Raw genomic sequence first — 21,431 nt, 5'->3', positions numbered from 1 at the left:
TTTGAGTAAATTGAACATTGTTGTTTTATTCTATAAACTACAGACAACATTTCTCCCAAATTCCAAATAAAAATATTGTCACTTAGAGCATTTATTTGTAGAAAATGAGAAATGGCTGAAATAATAAAAAATATGCAGAGCTTTCAGACCTCAAATATTAATAAATAATAAATAAGTTTTAAGAGTTCAGAAATCAATATTTGGTGGAATAACCCTGGTTTATTACACCCTGGCAGTCTTACACACTGCTTTTGGATACTTTTATGCCACTCTTGGTGCAAAAATGCAAGCAGCTCAGCTTGGTTTGATGGCTTTTGATCATCCATCTTCCTCTAGATTTTATTCCATAGGTTTTCAATTTGGTAAAATCAAAGTAATAATGATAAACTCATAATTTTAAGTGGTCTCTTATTTTTTTTCCAGAGCTGTATTTCAGCTGTATTCTCATTATGGCAGTGTTAAAGAACCATATGAAGTAGGGTGTAGTTTTGTTCCTGGCTGTTCAAAAGGATCCACACATCCATTAATATGGATTTTTTCTCACATTCTTTAAGAACCTGATCTGAGCTCAGGACATATTATTAACACAATAAATTTAAAGTTAAATAGGGAACTTGACATATAACAGTAAATAATGAACATTTTTGGTGCGTAAACCCACACAAATCCAAGTAGGCTTTAGTGACACAGAAATTAAATACAAACAATTCAAACTATGTGCATGTTAAGCTTCTCTTTTAAGATTCCTTAAAAAATGTACACTGGATGGACAAAATAACAGAAACACCAAGCATGCAGGGTTCAGCTGGATCAGGGTGGTTGGATCAATGCTCTCTTGATCTTAAAGATCTGTTTCAGTGTTTTATAGCGAATGCTCTTTTCTATCTATTACACTCTTCTGCTTTTCCGCCAATAACTTTACATTATGTTCCAGCCACTGACATTTCTTCACGAGGCAGCTTTTGCTCATCTGAAATAAGTTCTAAGGTTCTACAGGGGTGGAAAAGTACAGGCAGTGTTAAATCAAAACTATATTTTAGTATGAAAGTAGCAGTCCCTTTTTCTGTTATTTTAAACTGCAATCGCTAGTGTTCCTGAGTTGGGAGGGGACAGAATATTTTGGATGTAATTTCTCTGTATTTATGTTAACCTGCATTAAAAACACTCTACCATATGATCTGTCTAATTCCAAATTCTGACCAGCAAGGTCTCTAAATCCCCAAAACCTACAGACTGTCGCTTTAAACAGAACTAAATTTATTTATTTAAATAGTCTGCATAATATTGTTGATGTGAAATGTTTAAGCCTCCAAGATACAGCCCATGAAATATTACATTATAAATATGCTGCCCCGAGGGCAGGTTTACTGATGGCTTTGGACAGTAAAAAAAATCGAATTAGTTCATAAGAATTAGCAAGAGTAAGTTTCCACTATTTTTTAAGTAAATCAATATATACAAAAATATATAAGTTAAAAATAAAACTAAATGTTTACATCAGTAATACTCAAGCTTTCTTTTTATGTGTCACAGAGAGATATTTGGGGCAGGATGAATCAGCAGCATTAGTCCCACAGAAAAATATAAAATGAACATAACTTGTGGGTTATTTCATTTTACAAGAAAAATGGAATTAAGGGACATGATTAGCATGAGAGAAAGAAACAGAAAATCAGAGAAGTCAAAATACAAGTCAAATAAAAAGTACCAAAATGTGAGTATAAAGGTACAAATTATGCAAAGTAACCTTTGCCTTCACTAAAAAGGTATAATTACCTCAGTATTTTCACCTCTGATGCTTTGTAGCCTAACATAATCAGATGAACTGACGAGAAATGAATGAATTCTATTTTTAGAAAAGGACCAGCAGGCTTTGTTCCAGTTACATGAGACCACTTATTTGTTTACTAAACTTATTTTTTATGTCTCACATTTTTAAAACAACAAAAAGGCAAAGCACAACAATATTAAATGGTTTTGACTTTTTATGTTTATGTAAGTAAAGAGACTAAGTTGCCAGAGTTCTCATTTTGTTTTCCATTTTAAAAATGATAAAACTGAAATTTCCCCAAATGATGAAAAGTTATTTCATTGTCATTTAAAGTCCCACTCAGTGGGATGTATGGTATGGTTGTGGGGTTGGATTGTGTATTGAGTGATGTCATCTAAATCAACAGTAATCAATTCCCACTGCTACAGACATGGAGCTGCTTTACGATCCTCAGTGTACAGTATGTGGCACTCTTCCTGAATTGGACTTTTGGGAATTCTAGTGCGTCTTCACTTTGAAAATCATGTATTTATATGTTGTAACGTGCCACAAAATGTGCACTAATATTTTCCTGACCATATGCATCGTGCTTTTCTATGGAGGATTGTTTAACTGTGACTTTTCTGTAGTTTAACACTGTCCATCAACATCAGCGTTGTTTAGGCGTCAGGAGCTGTTTATTTAGAGCTGTTCAGAAGGTCAGCCTACGAACTGCTGTATTCCCTGAATACAGATATAGTATTTATTTAAATAATTCCAGAGGTAATATCTTATCTTATAATACTGAGATACTTCATTTACGCTAAAAGGAAAAAAAAAAAGACGAAAAAAATTGTGCTTTGACCACATTATAAGACTGCAAAGTGCTTTATTTCTTATCGAAATGTGAATAAATAATAAAGAAATAAATCAAAACAATCATGTTTCTGAAATTATTTCCAAAGTGGGTGCTGCCGACTTGACAGCAGTGAAAGGGAAAACGGTGTGCGCGTGTGTCTAAAAAAAGCAATCTTATTTTGAATGGCTGTGTTTGTTTGAGTGCAGGAGGAGAAAGGCGCGTCCTCCAGGCCGCCTCTAAGAGACTCTCCAGTGGATTTCTATAGAAAGGCTATGTGAAGGTCACAAAACATTCACACGTGTTGCCATCCTTTCGCAAGCGCACAAAGACAGAGTGTGTGTCTCGGCCCTGTGAGGCACAATAGATATTAGGCCATTTAAAATTCAGTTTATACTCCCCCATTCACAACATCTGCTATATGGCTAAGCACTTTAATTAATTTATGACTAATATTCATTTAAGGGGGGTAAGATTTTGAGATATACAGCTTAAATAAGAAAACTTCATTACTGGTACGAGTCACACTATTGTGGCGTTATAAATCAATTTTAGGATACATTTTTTTCCCTCTAATTACAACACAGTTTTGCTACTAGTGATGGGATGCTGGAGGCTAGCATGAAACTAGTGCTGAGCAGTATACCGGTTCATACTGTATAGCGGATGGGTATTCAGAACCGGTATGCCTTTTTCTCATGCCTCACGCTCCGTCTTGCCTGGAGAAACTCAGAAACAGAACTCCTGCAGCTTCTGCTGCTTAAAATATCAGTAACTATAGCCCTGTTTAAATATATTCATAGTGAAGGATAGTATCAATGCCCACTGAACTAAATTAATTTAATTGTGAGAAACTGATAAACAGCTGCTTAAATACTTAAATAATGCCTACAATGGCTTCAATAATAACACACTGTATACTGATAAACTTATGTTTTAGCAATAAAGTTTTTTAAAAATATATCTTTGAATACTTACATTTTAAGTATTTTAGGACCATTTATAGTGTTTATGGAATATAGTGTTTTATAGTGTTTAATATATTTAGTTCTGTATAGGAAGCCATGTTAAAGTTGTTAGTGTATTTCTTTATAAGGTCTGTTCAGCTGTTTTTCTGCTTATGAAGTCTGATTTCTTCATATATTGTGTAATTCTGTGGGAAGAAGTGAACCCATGTACTCCTAGCAGTACAGTAAGTCACAAATGTATATTTAAACCCAGTTGTGCAAAAAAGTATAAATAAATAATAACACCGTATACCGCGTATACCGTAAAACCGTCAGAATCTTGCAAAATACTGTGATATGCATACCGCCCAGCACTACATGAAACCAGCCAATTGCAACTTTAAGATCTTTGAACATTGAACAGCTTATCACACTTGGAGGAGAATACTAAAGCTAGTTCTGTTACACCAGCTTACAGAATTAAACTGACTAGAATAGTTGCAATGAGTGATAAGGGGGATAACAACCTACAGAGAATAAAAAACAGAGTTAGATTCCAGAGGATGACCAGTTATAGATGGCTGTGGCTTAAGGTCAGCACAAGTAATGGACGTTTAACTCTGTATTTGTATAAATGAATCTCCCATTATTTTTAATCCAGACCATGTCCACCTTTAGTTTTTAATTTAAAAGTTTAAAAATATCAAGCTTTCAGTCTTAATAAGAGTAATTAAACATTTCGTACAACAACCCACCCTACCCCTTTAAAAAAATCATTATTGCTTCATAATTGTTTTTACAAGATTGGTAACCTAGGGGTTGTTGCCTTAAGCCCTATCCAGACATGATTAGTTTCTCAGGGGATCCTGGGGTAATTTTCTCTTTTGTGTGGGTAATGATAAATCTCTGAATTACTAATAATTTAGATCATGTAAAATCAGGCCAGTGCTCCTGAGTTTTTGTATCAGTTTTATTTACAGTGATTTCCATTACTGTCAGTGTAATTAATGATCATCATTTCCGGCGTGGAAAAGAAACGCACATATAATTTACAGTCTGGAGAATATATAAACATCATCTCCATTATTTTTTTAACACAACATGCCAGAACACTTCTTTTTGATTGTTTAGAGACAACTACTGGTACCAGAAACACAAGGCAGCTTGTGTAAGGCTACACTTGACTACACCTTGCTTATTCCAAAAGTGCCTATTCTTGCTCTCATTTACATGTTAGTCTCAGCCCATTTTATAGGCTAACTAATACTGGAGCGTGTCTTTTTGAAAATATTGTTGCAGTCATGTAAAAAAAACAAAACAAAAAAAACTCTTGTATTCATTTTTTTTCTTTTGTACTACTGGCAGTTGTTCTTTATACTGTATCAGAATTTCATGATAAATAAACCAGCTAAAATGCTTTAAAATGACATTGCTTATATGTAACAGTCAGAAAACCATAAGGTCTTTCCTTCTCCTGTATTTTTCTTTATATTTTAGAGGGTTTTGAGTGGCAGAAATAATCAGAAGTGTTGATAGGTGGCAGATTGATAGGTTTTCCATTGTTCTGAACTTTCAGCACAGAATTAGCTGTAAACTGTATCTACATTAATTATTCAACCACATCCACAGGTAACTCTACTCAGCAACAGCAAAAGGCTGTCTGGTCAAAATGTAACGTGATGTGATGAGACCTGCCACAAAGCTACCATTCAAACATTTGGGATCACATTTAACACAAGCATCTTTTATTTTAATATTAATAACATCTTATAAACTAGCCTTTAGGTTGTATTTTAGATTTCTAGTTTATTTATTAACAGGACATTTAAAAAATACTACTGTACTGTTTTTATTTGTATTTATTTAAAGTAAAGTACATACTGCATTAAATTTGCAAAAGGGATCCATATTAATGCCTATGTTTATGGATTTAAAATGGGATATCATAAAAGCTCCTATAAGTGTACATACTGTCTATATACTGCATCTTCTATAAATGAATTAAGATTTGTATTATTAATAGCTGTGATTCCAGATATTTGAAAAAGTGACTTTATATAATAGAATGAAAAGAAAAAGACAGAATGCTGTAAAGCTCACAGTCAGACAGTAAGCTCAGCTCACTCGCTTACTGGGCAGTTTCTCACATTATCACACAGACGCTGGCTCTCCCAAGAGCACCAGCACCGTCTCACTGTTAGCCTGGGAATGCAAAGGTGTGTGGGGGAGGCAGACTCTTCTCCAGCTGCTCTGGTAAGTGTGTGTGTGTGTGTGTGTGTGTGTGTGTGTGTGTGTGTGTGTGTGTGCTGGCATGAGTTATGCCATCGCCCCAGGGTAGGTCATGAGCACATGTACTTCACACTAGTGTCCTCTCTTCAACAGGCTGAAACAGGAAGAGAAAAAGGATTATAATCAATGGTTAAAACACTGCTGTTTAATCAGTAATATACATTTTAGTAATTTTATTTCAGTAAATTTCAGACATGCCCATGTTTCTGGCACAAATCACTAAATGACTACAACTTGACACATGCTTAACTGCCGTGGTCTCCATAGTCAAACACTCAACTTAAGTCTTCCAAAAATGTAAAAAATAACACTACTTTTTAGTTTTTATGTGCTTACTCAATTAACAAGATATAAATTAAACTGAATAAAATAATACATTTCTGAGGAACATGTCATTTTAGTTTTTACTATACTTTATGTCTGTCCTTATTGTCAGCTCTGTTACTTCTTTTAAAAAACTGCCAAAAATCTGCAAACAGTGCTAAAAAAAAAATTTTTGGAAGGTAATTAGATATGTCAAATTTTCACTTATTATTTTGTGTATCATGTTAAGAAAATAAGTAATTTATTTTGATATTATGTAAATTCCCCTTTTAATTTTTTTTTTACAAGCTGGGTTCAAATTTAAAGAAGTATCCATTGAAAAGATTTTAACAAACCAAATGTGAGACTCAAGCTGCTGAGATTACCCTCATGCACTGAACTCTCTATTATACACTCAGGAGTGGCCTTGAAGGGATCGTTCAAGGACTCTCACTTCAGTGTGAGTAATAACAGCGCCATCTAGAGTTGAGGCCTTAACACAACTTTGCTATATTAAATGGGTTTTAGTTCCAAAGCAGCTTCTACATCACTGTAAGACCCAAACATGAAAAGGTTAAGCAAGGCTTACCTGAGGGTTTGAAGGCCATCAGCTGAACCACCTGAGGGAAAGATAATGACCATAAAGTGAACAGAAATAAAATCTCTGGGTTAAGGAATGTAAACAGCACAAAAGTAGAACCTGAATTTCACTGTTTACCTGATTTCCAGCAGCTGGTTTAAATGAGAAGCTCACTAAACTGTCGTTTCCAAAACTTTCTGAGGAGAAAAAAAAATGAGGTCACAAAAAAGATCCCCATAACTTTTTAAAATGTCAAGCACACTGTAAGTCTCGGGAACAGATCAGAAAACATGCAGAAATGTTAAACGTCACAGGACAGGAACCAGTTATCCAGTCCCATAGAAACTGATGTGTGGGGCCTCCTGCATTAAAGGTGTAATTTCTGACAGAGTGGCTTATATTTTTACCTGGTGTATCTGTTCGTACACTCATTACATTACATTACATTACATTACATTTGGCAGACGCTTTTGTCCAAAGCGACTTACAATAGTCAAGTACAATGTAAAATGAGTTTAAAGGTAAAACATCTTTGGATAGGGATAAAAGGAGGTCAAATGGGAATAATAGGATAGAGGAGTGAAGGAGGGGAAGAAGGAAATGAGGTTAGAAGTAGTTAGTGTGTTTGAGGTGTTAAGAGAGTAAGTGCTCTTTGAAGAGCTCTGTCTTCAGGAGTTTCTTAAAGATAGTGAGAGATTCTCCTGATCTGGTAGTGGAAGGTAGTTTGTTCCACCATTGGGGAACACTGTATGAGAACAGTCTGGATTGCTTTGTGTGAATGTTTGTTTGGCAAAGCGAGGCGACGTTCATTGGAGGAGCGCAGCGGCCGGGAGGTAGCGTAAGCCTTCAGGAGCGAGTGCAGGTAGGAAGGAGCCTGTTCCGTCATCACCTTGTAGGCGATTGTAAGAGCTTTGAATTTGATGCGAGCATCAACTGGTAGCCAATGGAGCTCAATGAGCAGCGGAATGGAGCACTCAATTCTAGACAGTTGCTGATAGTTCATGACACTCTGCCACACTGTACTAGATTTTAAAGTAACTTAAAAACTAAATAATTTAAAACATAATGACAAAAAGTTGCCAATAAAGCATTTTAAAATTATAGTTATTCAGTGAGGAAAAAGAGAGTAAAAAAACAGTAAAATACTGGCAGCAGAGACAATGCCGAGTTACTGCATTGCAGTTCTCAGTCAGCATTAAGTCATACTCTGCACTCTCCCAGATGTCAGAGGCCAATAGGAAAGATGTAGAACTTAGGACTTTGTGTAACGGTCTAAGAAATGTTTAAACGTAATTAGCTTAAATTAGGTAATATTTACTTAAGAAATGAACTCTATCCAGACAACATTAATGTAAATTGTTTCTTTAAATGTATTGATTCAATCGTATTATTTACTTTTTAAAGTCTATAATTAGGTAAAACTTTTGTATGTCATAGATATGTTTTTTTCCCCAAAATTTTATGGTTCTTTATGCAGCTGGGAGTTGCTTTCATAGGGCATCCCAAGATGCACTGCATTCTACAACTTTACAAGAGAATATTAAATAGTATTACAACAACAATCATATTACAACAGCATTTAATAGTTATTAACTGCAAGAATTTACTTTAAAAAATGATTGGTTAACAGGGATTTGTAGCAGTGCATGAACTGGCTGGCCAGTGTCAACCTCATCACAAAATAACACCTCACCACTTGTGTGGCCTTTTCCTTATTTTTTTTAAATTGTTTTTAGTTGGATGAAATTCTAGTTTGAGTTCTCAGCTAAACCTAAAATATGTATCTCTCAATATAAATTAAATTAGACAAAAAAAGTACATGCTATGGGTCACTAATATTTTTTATGTTGAAGATTTTTACAGTGTATTACAGCTTCCATTCTTTTCAGGAAGATCTTTTACATCTCCAAGTTCAGTTTTAAAAGTCCGGAGGTGATTTCTGTTTCTCACCATCTAAGTAATTCCAGACACAATCAATGACAGAGCTCTGGATTGGTGGTCTGGGGATGTCAATCCATTGTTCTGAGAACAGATGCCACTTTAGCCTTCTCACACTGGAAGGATGGACATAAACCCATGAAGGTATTTGCAGATCTAATGCAAAAGTGGAGCTTGATATTCTCTGCTATCTTTTAGAGATGAAAGTTTAAATGTTTGTCTGATTTGCAGTACGAGTCAAAAGTTTGGATACACCTCTTCTCATTCAATGTGTTACCTTTCTTTTTTATGATTTTTTTTACATTGTAAATTTAATATTGAAGACATTAACGCTAACAAATGCAGATTTTTTTGTAAACAAAAAGTTTTAAACAAACTAGAATATGTTTTATACTTTAGATTTTTATAAGTATCCACATTTAGGTCTGAGGACAGATCTGCACACTCTTGCTATTTTAATCTCAGTATCTTCAGGGGGTAGAGTCACCGGAGTAGTTTTAAGTAGTTTTTTTTAATGTTTTGAAGGAATTCCTGGAGGTGCTGAAAAATAGGTGCTTTTCCTTCACACTGTGAAGCTCTAGCTCATCTCAAATCACCATCTCAGTTGGGTTTAGGTCAGCAGATTGTGGAGGACAAACACTTTTGTTGTGTAATACTTAATTTCATGTTTAATGTCCTTAATATTAACTTATAAAGTAGAAAATAAAGAAAAACTAATAAGGTGTGTCCAAAATTTTGACTTTATTACAGTTCCAATTTTCTCTTCACCTTTGAATTCATTTTAGGACTCCTTTTTTGGAAACTCATGTTTTTCACCTTCTTCTTCTTCCTTATATAATAGAATTAACCTATACCTTATATCTTTGAGTTTTTAATATATATAATTAGTATAAATATTTTATTTTCTCCCCAATTTACAAGGCTAATTACCCAACCCACTCATTATAACTCCACCCCCCATCACTAGTGATTCCCCAACACACCAGGAGGGTAAGTACTAACACATGCTTCCTCCAATACATGTGAAGTCATCCACGGCCTCTTTTCCAACTGCTGCTAATGTATCAACATCACCCTTTGTAGTGATGTGGGGAGAGATAGCCATCTACCCACCCAGAGAAAGAGCAAGGCCAATTGTGCTCTCTCAGGGCTCCGGTAGCCGATGGCAAGCTACATAAACAGAATTTGAACCTGCAATTTCCAGATCATTTTTTTGAGTTTTTAAATGGAAATTAAATAACTACAAGGAGGTCTCGGGGTTTTTTCACCACTGTTTTCCCATTCCCCTGCACATTCAAACACACCGTTCTTAAAGATGAGCGAGCTGGATGTGGAGTTGGTAACATGACTGGTGCTACTGCTCTCTGGACTGGAAGAAGTCTGCAAGCTGTCCACCCATGATGCACCAGGAGTCTTCTGTGATGGCAAGAAGCTGATTGGCTGGGAGCAGTTCTATAAAATCAGACAAAAATGACACCAGCAAAGTAAAAAAGAGAAAGGCAGTATGACCTGTGTGTGCTACCGTAATGCTAATCAGAATCTATTTAATCTCTAAACCAACCAGAAAGAAGTGTTGCCAAAGTTCTGTTTAGTTGGGTGTTTAGTCATACGTTAACAAAGGTTGTCTATACAGATGCTTTTGTGTTTTATTTGCTTACCGTGAAAGACAGTGCTTTCCTCTTCTCTTGTACTCTCTTTATGGCGTTCTGCACCTGTTGGAGAATAGTAGATTTAGTCAAAACTGATGTTTTTTATGTAGGTCTGCATCACTGGGTCCCACCCTGGTCCAAGAGGACCCTTGTCCTGCACATTGTAGTTACAGAACCCTTTCAGACCTGAATTATGTTCCAGTGATGTTTCTGTCTGTAATCCACTTACAAACAAGCTTCAGTAAAAAAAAAATAAATAAATAAATAAAAAAAATAATAACATTGTTTATTTTATCATATATATCTTAGGAAACCACTAATAACTAAAATGTGCAGGAAACCAATAAAAGTTCTCCAGGACCAGGATTGGGAACCACTGCACAGTAAAACATTGATGTGTCATTGGTATATAAAGTATTCCTTACCTCACTGTTGTAAACAGCATATACCAGAAATATGTACAACCCCTGTAGAAAAACACAATAGTAATACATAAAGGTTAAATGGCAATTACACCAATATGATTTCCAATAACAAAAAGTCATTACATATTTGTGATTGAACTGCTTAAGTCCTGGGACATTGTTTAACAACCCCAGCGGTGTGCCTAAGTTGCCGAGAGACTCGGGGCTTAGCCTTCAGAAGAAATGTTGCTCTATGAAATGTATTACAAATGTCAGTGAAGTCAAGAAATAATGATTACTTTAATATTTATTCAGAAATATGAGCTGATGTTAGCCCCTCCACCCCTTTGTGTGGGTTTTAGCATAAAGTAAACAAATGAGTCTTCATTAATCTAAACATATAGTACGAGTGCAAAATTAGGACTCTTCTCATTTTATGATTTTCATTATTTCTTTCTTTATTTTATTTCTACATTATATATTAATATTAAATGCATCAAACCAATTAAGGAACACATGGAATTAGCTAGTAAACAAAAAGTGTTTCAGATCCCCTGATCTAAACCCATCTGAGATGGGTGATTTGAGGTGAATTGGGATAAGCTGAAGCAGCAACTACTGTCCAGCACCTCCAGAAAACTATTCCAGGTGACTCTACCTCATGAAGACACTGAGTGTGCAGATCTGATATCAAAGCTAAATTTACATTGTAAAAAAAAACTTAAAAAGAAAGAAAACACATTAAATAAAAAGTGGTGTGTACACACAATTTATTTTAAACTGTTTATTTGAGTGAGTAAATCCCTTTACCTATAGCTACAGTGTTTTTTGTTAAGATTTGGCCAAAATTTTGCACAGTTACCAGGTTTGCCTTCTGTGTATACTGATTTGGCTTAACCCTCAGTTGGTATCGGCAATCAGCTGATCGTGTTTAAGGATAACTGCCGACTGTCCCCCAAACTTTGGGTCATCTCTAATTCAAACATTTCAAAATTACATCTAAAACTCAAAAGATGTGTGTATTTTTAATAAAGAGCCCTTGGTTCCATATCCCACCACTGTAAACATGATTCTCTGAAAATCAAAATATACCATCAAACCAACTCTAATTGACTTTGATTACATTTTATCACGTAATTAATGTAGAGGTTTTGACAATTTGTTGAAAATTCTCTAACAATCAGTATTTTACTCAGAAATGCAATAACATGACATTTATTTAATGCAGTTATAATCAATCAGATCAGATTCTTAGAGCCAAAGCACTCAGCCAAAAACACTTTCACACATGAACACATTCTTATATTCTTTTTGGCACTTTCCAATGGAAAATATATAGCCCCAAACCAACAAATGTACAGGAGAGAGATATAACCTTAACTTTAAATGGAAGTCAATGTAAAAAGAGTTCATTTCAGATTTCTTGTGGTCTCATCAAGAAATATTGACAAAGGAACTGTTTGTGTGTTAAATTTAGTAAACGAAAAAAATTACAAAAAATGGAGATACTTGTTTTTCATTGGGCAGCAACATTTTATTATTATTATTTTAAGGAAACTAAAACAGCTTCTTCTTTCTTCCTTTATTCAAAGCTCATCTTCACAGCCCATGAGCAGCTGTCAAAGATAGCAACAAGCAACAAGATAGTAACTATATAGGATACAAGCAACTGCCTAGCAACACCATATCAGCCACCTTGGATAACATAGGAGCCACATAACAACATTACAGCATTTGCCTGAAATTGCACAGCAACCACTTAGCAACATCATGATAACCACAAAGGATACCACAGCAACCACTTAGGAACATCATAGTGACCACCTGACAACCCATTATCAACACTACTAAAACCACTTATAAACAGCCTAGAAATTGCCTGGGAACCGCTTGAGCTGCACAGCCATTCAGTGCTTCATCCAGAAAATTACCCTTTTTTGCTGTTATTATTATTTCAAAGAAGCTACAACAATTTCTTCTTTATTCCCAGATCCAAAGCCATCTTCACTGCCCCCAGAGCAGCTGTCACTGCACGCTACAGCAGTGATAGATTAGGGGCGGCTAACTGTATCAGCATGGCTTCCTTCCAAACTCGGAACCAACTCAGGAGCCTCCTACTCCCTCTGTATCTCTCGCCCCTCTCTCTATCTCTCCCCTCTACACACACGCTGTAAATCTAAATTAACAAGCCCTGTGCGGGGTCAATCAACGGCCAGACTCGCTGTGTGAGAGAGAGTGAAAGAGAGAGAGAAAGAGGGCTGAGGAGGAAGGAAGAGGGATGAGGAAGAAAAAGAAGGAGGAAAAGCAGAGTTTTTCTTAAAAAAAACGAATTTATTTGAGTTATGAGTTTTATCAGGGGATTAATGAGCAAATCTAGCGAGGGTCATCCTCAGAGGTCCAGCTGTTCTTTTCCTCTCTCTCTCTCTCTCTCTCCCTCTCTCTCTCAGAATGAATACATTCACAACAGGATAAACTTATGGAAGCAAAACCGATTTTTAAATTACATAAATACCACATTTTTTGCTGGCCTACAAAGCCAAAAAGGGACTAGCTCCTTCATACTTGATGCCATTGATCAAAGCCAGAAAGGTACCAAGAGTTCTTCAAGATTCCAGTGCGGCTCAGCTCTACAAAACATCCCTCAAGACCAATAGAAGACAGACATGCCAACTCTTCTTTGTCCTGCACCACGGTGGTGGAACGAACTTCCACTGGGTGTCACTCATCGTCTTCAAACGCAAACTAAAGACTTATCCTTTTAAAGAGTTCCTAAACTAAAAATTTTCTCCAAGGTTTTTAACTTTATTTAAGCATTATGTACCTTTCTGATTCTCTTTCTACAAACAAGTTATGGATATTTTCAAAGTAAACAACGCAGCAATTTTGTAAGTTGTTTTGAATAAGGGCGTCTATAAATATAAATGGAAATGCACCACAGTTAAAGGTTGGTTAACTACGTTGCTATCAGGTATTCAGACAGGTACAACTAAAGAACACAGTAATGATGATTCTGTGAAGGACAAATAGAGGGTTAGTCTAACCTTCATTTTTACACTTGCTGATCGCTACCTGTAAAAAATAAACCGTTAGTGTTGTACATTAACAGAGTGAGTGTGGGTTGAATTCAGGGGGTTACCTGAAATGCATTGAGTATAATGAACAGGTACGCCAGAACCACTGAGAGGTGCACCAGAATTCCACACAGCCAGGTGAGGCCCAGGACCGGAAGCAGAATCAGCACAGGCCGTGTTGCTGCCCTGCAAATACACATTGTTTTTTGTTCAATTACATCTACATTTTTTTGAACATTTTTATATACACTACCAGTCACCCTATTTGTTTCCCTTCATTTTTGCTATTTTTTGCCTTTTATGTCCAGCCAGTAACAGGAAATAGTACAAAATCTGATGTACAAAATTTAGGTGTAAACTACCACTCAGCTGGCCACCAACAACAACAGACTTTGACATTTTACGTCAGGATAATGTCTAATAATGTTACATGCCTGCAGGGCAAAGCCTGAAAGCAAGCAAATAATCTGTCGACAGCTTACAGCTGGTATGTAGCAATTCTAACTATCCTAATTCTAACAATTAAAAATATAAGTGAGTACTGTTTTCTACACCTTAAAAATACTTGGAAATTGGAAGAAACTTCAGCTTAGCTTAATATTGGTCTCAGTTTCAGTACTAAAGAGAAAAATTAGATGTCTGACAGGTGAAGTGCAGTAATAAAGTCATTGCTAAGATGAGAAAAAAAAAACAGTTTGTCTGGGGCATACAGCACTGCTTCTGGACAACTAAAAAAAATAGGGAAGTGTATATTGTATAATATAACAGGCAAATGTTTTTATTTGTTTAGCAGAGTTTATTGATATTAAAAGTGTGCTGTTGCACATATTATTGTTGCATTATTGTTGTACCTATTTCATACATTTTATACCCTTTGTTTTCCCGACATTAGCAGAACTTACTGAACATAATCTGCAATTTGAGAATTGTTTTTGAGAGTTCTTCTACTGATCATCTACTGATTGTTACTGGCTGCTAACCAACATGCTAATGAATGTTTCTTTGATGTAAAGAATTGCTTAATCTTTTTAACTTTCATTTAGAATAGGGGTGTCAGAACTGCACAGCTAATGTGCGTGTGTGCAAATAAAGCAAAAGTGTAGACTGGAAATAGGCAGTCATATTTTTACGATTTTTATCGTAAGCCAGCCCCGGTTAGCAACACAGCCAGCTGCGGTTAGCAGCACTAGCCAGCGCGATTGCCTGCTCTACTCCGCTCCGGATAACAGCATAGCCAGCGACTGTCAGCAGCGCCAGCCAGTCCTGGTTAGCAGCGCTACTCAGCCGTGGTTAGCAGGTCTAGCCAGCACCGGTTAGCAGTGCTAGCCAGCCGCGGTTAGCAGCTCTAGCCAGCTTCAATTAGCAGCGCTGACCAGCCCCGGATAGCAGTGCTGGGCAGCCCCAGTTAGCAGTGCTAGCCATCAGCGGTTGGCAGCGCTAGCCAGCCCCGGATAGCAGTGCTAGCCATCAGCGGTTGGCAGCGCTAGCCAGCCCCGGATAGCAGTGCTAGCCATCAGCGGTTGGCAGCGCTAGCCAGCCCCGGCTCGCAGTGCTAGCCATCAGCAGTTAGCAGCGCTAGCCAGCCCTGGTTAGCAGCGCTAGCCAGCCCCGGTAAGCTGAGCTAGCCAGTCCCAGTTAACAGTGATACCCAGCCGCGGTTAGCAGTGCTAACTCCTTTATATTCTGTAATTCATCAGTGTAGATTTACTGCTCCTTACTACCTGACTGGTAGAATTAATACATAAGGCACAGTGGATTATAAGGTGCACTGATGATTTTTTGGAAAATTAAAGGATTTTAGGTGCGCCTTATATTCCGAAAATATGAGTGTCCACAAATTTTAAACATGTAGTTGCAAAAAAATATCACAGAATGGTTAACAGAAACACTGAAGCTACAGCTCATCCCTGCTTTCATTAAATGATTCTTGCCTAAACCAGCTGTTCACAAAAGCTGGAGGCTACAGAGTGCTCTACCAACTCATTCAAGGCCATGGGCCGGCATTTGGCTGCATGTGCGCAAATGATTTCTCCTCTTTTCATTTTATTCTTTCTGTTTGCTTGACAGAACAGTGCCTATAGCGCCTACATGAGTGATTTGTTATATAGGAAGGTGGAGACAATGTGCTTGTGTAATAGCAAAGCTCTAACAATGTAAGATGTACTTCATCAGGCAGACAATAACCATATATCGAGATGTGTAGCATCCATTTTGCTTGGAACGATCTCTACATTTCAGTTATCCTACTGCTTTTTACATGTAAGCAGTAGGATAAATGCTTTGTCAGATGTAAAAAGTTGAAAATCTCTATAGATAAAGTTATAAAAAATAAGTCTAATGATTGATGAAAGAGACACAGGTTGTGTCGCTCATTTCTGAATACTCTCAAGTGTGTTAATAAACGTAGAGAATATTAGCACACTGAAATGGAAGAAAAGCATGCTGTCCAAGTGTGTGTCTGAAGTGCAAAGCAGCGGAAGAATAGACTTAGTTGGGCTGCAGCACTGGGTAGTAACTAGCTACATTGACTCTTTTTGGAACATTTTGATGAATTTGTACTTTACAAATGTGTACTTCTTACTGGTTCATTTGCTTTGTAGTCAGTTACATTTTAATCAACATGCCATCAGTCATTGCCATTCATTGCATGTCTGAGGTAATTCTTTGATAAGTTGGTTTGAGCAGAATCACAGTTCTGTGGTATCTAAAAATTACAACATTCTCTACAAATGAGGGCGGAATTTAAAAATTACAATGTGTCTTATTTGTCAAATTCCTGTTCTGTGTTTAGTATATGGACAGGGTGTAGTCATTCCCCAATCTTTTTCCTTTAGGTATGCAGTTTTATGTTTTTATGTTTTATATAATGACGGACTTTTGACCTCGGTGTTCTGTGGTCTGTGAGAGGAAGTTGCTTTGTTGTACTACAGAGTGTGATTCTATGCTACCATAGGGTTCATTCTTGCATTAACACAGGATTATACTAATGAGTAAACAGGTATTAAGAAAACATGCTTCAAGTTCAAGCACTGGTATCTCTTGGCAGCAGTGCTTTAGCCAGTTCTGCCTTGAATTGTTCATTATGGAGTAATGCCTTTTACATTTGATAAATGCTCAACATTCAGGTGCTTCTTTGATTTGTATGCGCTTGGGTTATCAAGACAGTGAGTATTTAAGATAGGTAACGCGATCCAGACTATTGCTGGCTTATGCCCTCAGACTACAACAAGCTAACATTAACTGCTATCAGTCATAACGTACAAGCAGGTGAGTCACAGCTGTTTTACCACCTCTGAAACAGCTAGTGCAATGAAAATACACCACAGAAACCCAGAAACCAAAGGTTTGACTCTTTTTTGTTTGTACTGACTTAATTTGGCTACAAATGTGAATACACATTGTAGTGGCGTGCAGTTAATAATGGGGGTACCTGTCCTGCAACACTTCACCACTACCAACCCTACGCCGACCTTTACATAGATGAATATTACAATAACTACATATTGTTTGTCTTGACTTGAGTTATATGAACTTAATACACATTAACAGCCCAAAACACAGCTACAAACGACAAAAATACCATTTACAATAGACCACAACAATAAATGCTTAATTTTCCTTCAACAGCCGTTCAACAAATATCACTCATTTGTATGCCTACAGTACAAAACATTAAGTACACACAAAAACTCACCAGTCAGGCGGCCTTTTATTGTAAATTAGTTTCACATTGAAGGGCAGCCTTGAAAAAAGCTTTTTAATTAGATACAACTAGGGCTGGACCCGAATATTCGGGTATTCGGATATTCGTTCGTTGAGTAGGTATTCGGTTTTTAATTTTGGTATTCGGATATTCGTTTTTTTTCTCCTTTCCAGAGTTCCACCTCAGTCTAACCACTTCTGTTCTCCCGGGTCCCGTCAGAATATCTTGCGCGCGGGACAGAACTGAACTGTTATTGGCTGGAGCGGGAGTTTAATCCAGACGATGCGGGAGCAAATTAATAAATAGTTAAGAAAACTGTAATAATTGTAAAAAAAAAAAAAAAACTAAAGAAAACTCTCAACGCGCAGGATGGACCGACACACACACGCACACACCGATGGTGCAGCGCTGCTGTTTTAATAAATATATAAGTAAATTTGAAGCATTAAATGTAGTTTATTTAATTTATATTAGGAACGTGGGGCGGGAGCGGCAGAAATGTGTATGTGGCGGGCGGGCGCGGGATTAAAAGAAGCAATTTTTTTGCGGAGCGGTAACGAGACAGAAACGCGGGAGCGTGGAAGAGTGGGTTTAAAAATCAGTCTCGCGCAGACCTCTATTATACATGATAAAAAAAACCAAACTGATTTATATAATAAAACGTAAGGGGTAATGTGGCAACAGTAGGGGCTAAATCGGTTACAAAAGCCTGGCCTACAAAAATGATGTCTGAACGAATTTCCTCTTATCTAATATAATTTAAAATGGTTTAAAAATATAAAATAATTTCTAAGCAAACGAAATATTTAATATTGAGCTTATAGCCCAAGTGCAAAAATACAAAATCAGTAATACGGCTATGCCCTGCACAATCCTTAAACCGAAATAGACCAAATACAATAACGTCATTAACAATGACTTTCCTCTACTCTAATATAATTTAACATGGTTTAAAAATATAAAATAATTTCTAAACAAACTAAATATTTAATATTGAGCTTATAGCCCAAGTGCAAAAATACAAAATCAGTAATATGCCCTGCACAATCCTTTAACCGAAATAGACCAAGTACAGTTTACAATGACTGTCCTCTAATATAATTAACAATGTTTAAGAATATAAAATACTTCCTGAACAAACGTTTTTTTTGTTTGTTTTTTTAAGCAAATAGCCTAAGTGTGAAAACACAAACAGCAATTTACTGGGCTGGCTTGCGCAGCGGAGAAACCGTGCAGCAGCAGCCTCCTAGCCTGCTTACGCAGCGGATAAGCCGCGGTGTAGGGCAGCAGAAATTCCGGGATGAAAACACAAAGAAATCTGGGCTAAAAACACAGAAAAAATATGGGGTGAAAACACAAAAATCCGGGATAAAAACACCAAAAATCCGGGGTGAATATGTCTTGTCGGTCAGAGCAAATTGAACATTTTTCAGTGGATTAAAGGGGCCGTGATTTCCTTTTTTTTTTTTTTTTTTTTTTACCTCTTATTTTAAAAACGAATATTCGAATATTCGCTTCGAATCAGTGCCGAATATCCGGAGCTCAAAAAACGCTATTCGGGCCAGCCCTAGATACAACACAATATCTGTCTCATTAGCAGTCGCAATTCCATGATAGTTTGCTAACTATCAAACTAAACCAGCCTGCGCTCCATTTTACGAATAACTAATGCGTAGCACCTTAATCAGAGCGCTGAGAAGGGGTTAGACAGCCATGGCCCCGCCCCCCTAATTTGAAAATTAAATCTGATTGGTTAGATGTCCTACAACTTTGCTAAAAAACTTATTACTACACCCTTCAAAAAAATGTGTATAGACAGGGCAGACAGGTATGGGGGCAGAAGCCATTTTAAAAAAGCAATTTTGATTGGTTAGTACTGCGGTCACTCAGATATGCGTCCTGTAGCAACTGAAAAAAGCAGACTAATGCTTTGAATTAGTTGCTGTTTTTTACTTTAGTTCATTTATGAAATATATGCTTATGATTTACAATAACTATAATTTATATTTAACAATAAACATATATTTCCTGATTGAATATTATGTAATAATTTACATGCACCTATTGTCACCCCTTCTCTGAAGTGTTAGAGAGGCCTTACAGCACACCACTGACACATTACCATTGCAAAAGTTCTAGCCCTCATCTTGTGCTCATTTGTGGTGGTTCAAGATCTTCATCCTAGAAGCCTGAGAGTGCTTCGCATCTGGTGAAGAGAGGATGGGGCAAACAAGTCTCTCCAGTATTTTGAAATTGAACTGTATAACCAATTTCCACACTTGCTGTCATTTAATACATAGTATTTCTTTAAACTAAACTTTTCAACATAACTAGATTAAGTAAACACATTGCGGCCCTTTAACACAATTTGGTTGGATTTACCTGTAACATAATATTGTAATGAATCGTATTATTATTTGAATTTAAATCAAACAGGATTTGAAGGAGCATTTAATTTCGTAGAGTGCAGCGTAAGAGCCTCACCAGGTCAGGTCCAGAGTATGGGGTTTGGAAACAGAGCTGGGAGCCAGCATTTTCGCCCGCCGGCGAGCACTGGACACCGTCACCACCACCACGCGACACAGGACCACAGTGTTCACCTAAAAACAAACAGTACAAGCAGACATGACAAAAAACTCAAAACACACTGTGTCTAAACTTACTGTGCTCACACACAATCAGGTAAACACACTCATGACACACACTTACCGCTAGCACGAACAGTACTGGCCCCACAAAAGCCCAAATAATGTCTGACTCTGTGTTCAGCCAGCAGTGCTGCTCTGCCTTGTACTTGTTCAGGGAGACCGTCAAGGTTATAGCAACTATGAGAACAGGCAAACCTGGGAGGGAGAGAGAGATAAAACAGGCAGGGTTTAAGTCTTAAGCTATTTAAATCACCAAATAAATGTTACTTATTAAAACAAAATAGACTACATATAAAATTAGATCAGTTATTTGGTCTGTGTGCCACAAAAACTCTCATGCAGATGATAGATGAAGAGAAGCTGATCAACGAGCTGAACTTATTAGACAATAGTCTTCATGAAATGTTGTCAGCTTGCTTCACATTAACATAATCATGAATTAATTATTAAAATTCTAAGCACACAAATGTTAATTTAAGATATACTTTATCTTTACTTTGATCAAACATGTTCATAATAATTGTGTGTGCTTTTTGGGGAAAATAAACATGGTGCATCAAACAAGAATGAAAACCATGCACAAAAACAGGGCAGCCCACAGGAAGCAGCTATTTTACAAACTGATTTATTTATTTATTGTATCTTTAACATCTGACAGGAGATTTATACTAACAGGAGAAATATCCAACAGGGAGCCCAAGAACGGGCGGAAAAACACGAATGGGCAGAAACTAAAGTCACACCGAGTGCGAAAGAGAGAAAAGGGAGGGCTGTAAACAAAAGCACGCCAGAGAAGTATTTTTTTATTATAGTTCAAACAACCTCACGGGCCAGATGTTTCATGCTTGCGAGCCACATCTGGCCCGCGTCCCGCCTATTGCAGACCCCTGATCTAGACCATTTTTATTCTATTGGTGACCTGCAGAAAGAGGCTACACACATTTATTTTAACACTCTCTGCTACAAACACAAAACACACACTTTACCCCAGCCGAGAGCGTAGTAAAACCTCATCCTCCTGTCCTCACTAATGTTGACAGAGACAACTTTACTCCAGAGCAGCAGTCCCTCCACCAGCATCCAGCAGAAAGAGGACAGAAAGAACAGGTGAAGGAGAGCAGTCACCAGCAGACACAGCTCCTGAACAACAGATAAACACCAGTATACACAATCATTACACAAACACACAGATACATCATCCCAAACACATAACGATGAGGTTCCAACATCTCAGGTTACAAACTGACCAGCCCTGAAGCACAAACCTACCAGGAGTTCCAATACAACCCAAAT

The 21,431-nt window shown here is 37.0% G+C and overlaps 1 protein-coding gene across 2 annotated transcripts in view; it reads right to left on the bottom strand.

Annotated features, from left to right (window-relative positions):
• Window positions 1-2,619: 2,619 nt before the first annotated feature.
• The window catches only part of adgrd2 (adhesion G protein-coupled receptor D2), a 33,660-nt gene continuing 14,848 nt past the window's right edge, over window positions 2,620-21,431 (bottom strand). The window contains exons 18-27 of one of the 2 annotated variants that reach the window (XM_049485856.1): window positions 21,125-21,278; window positions 20,200-20,333; window positions 19,975-20,090; window positions 13,853-13,973; window positions 10,738-10,779; window positions 10,322-10,375; window positions 9,968-10,115; window positions 6,864-6,922; window positions 6,735-6,765; window positions 2,620-5,936 (exon numbers count right to left, since the gene is read on the bottom strand). In XM_049485856.1, the coding sequence (XP_049341813.1) occupies window positions 5,929-5,936; window positions 6,735-6,765; window positions 6,864-6,922; window positions 9,968-10,115; window positions 10,322-10,375; window positions 10,738-10,779; window positions 13,853-13,973; window positions 19,975-20,090; window positions 20,200-20,333; window positions 21,125-21,278 (867 nt within the window). In that variant the 3' untranslated portion in view covers window positions 2,620-5,928. Of the gene's footprint in view, window positions 5,937-6,734; window positions 6,766-6,863; window positions 6,923-9,967; window positions 10,116-10,321; window positions 10,376-10,737; window positions 10,780-13,852; window positions 13,974-19,522; window positions 19,697-19,974; window positions 20,091-20,199; window positions 20,334-21,124; window positions 21,279-21,431 lie in introns of those variants that run through there. The other variant, XM_049485857.1, reaches the window with a different exon arrangement.

This window comes from Astyanax mexicanus, chromosome 12 (assembly GCF_023375975.1).
Source record: "Astyanax mexicanus isolate ESR-SI-001 chromosome 12, AstMex3_surface, whole genome shotgun sequence".
Lineage (NCBI taxonomy): Eukaryota > Metazoa > Chordata > Actinopteri > Characiformes > Acestrorhamphidae > Astyanax > Astyanax mexicanus.
The sequence above is the reverse complement of the archived record's forward strand: the minus strand, read 5'-3'. Positions and strand labels throughout refer to the sequence as shown.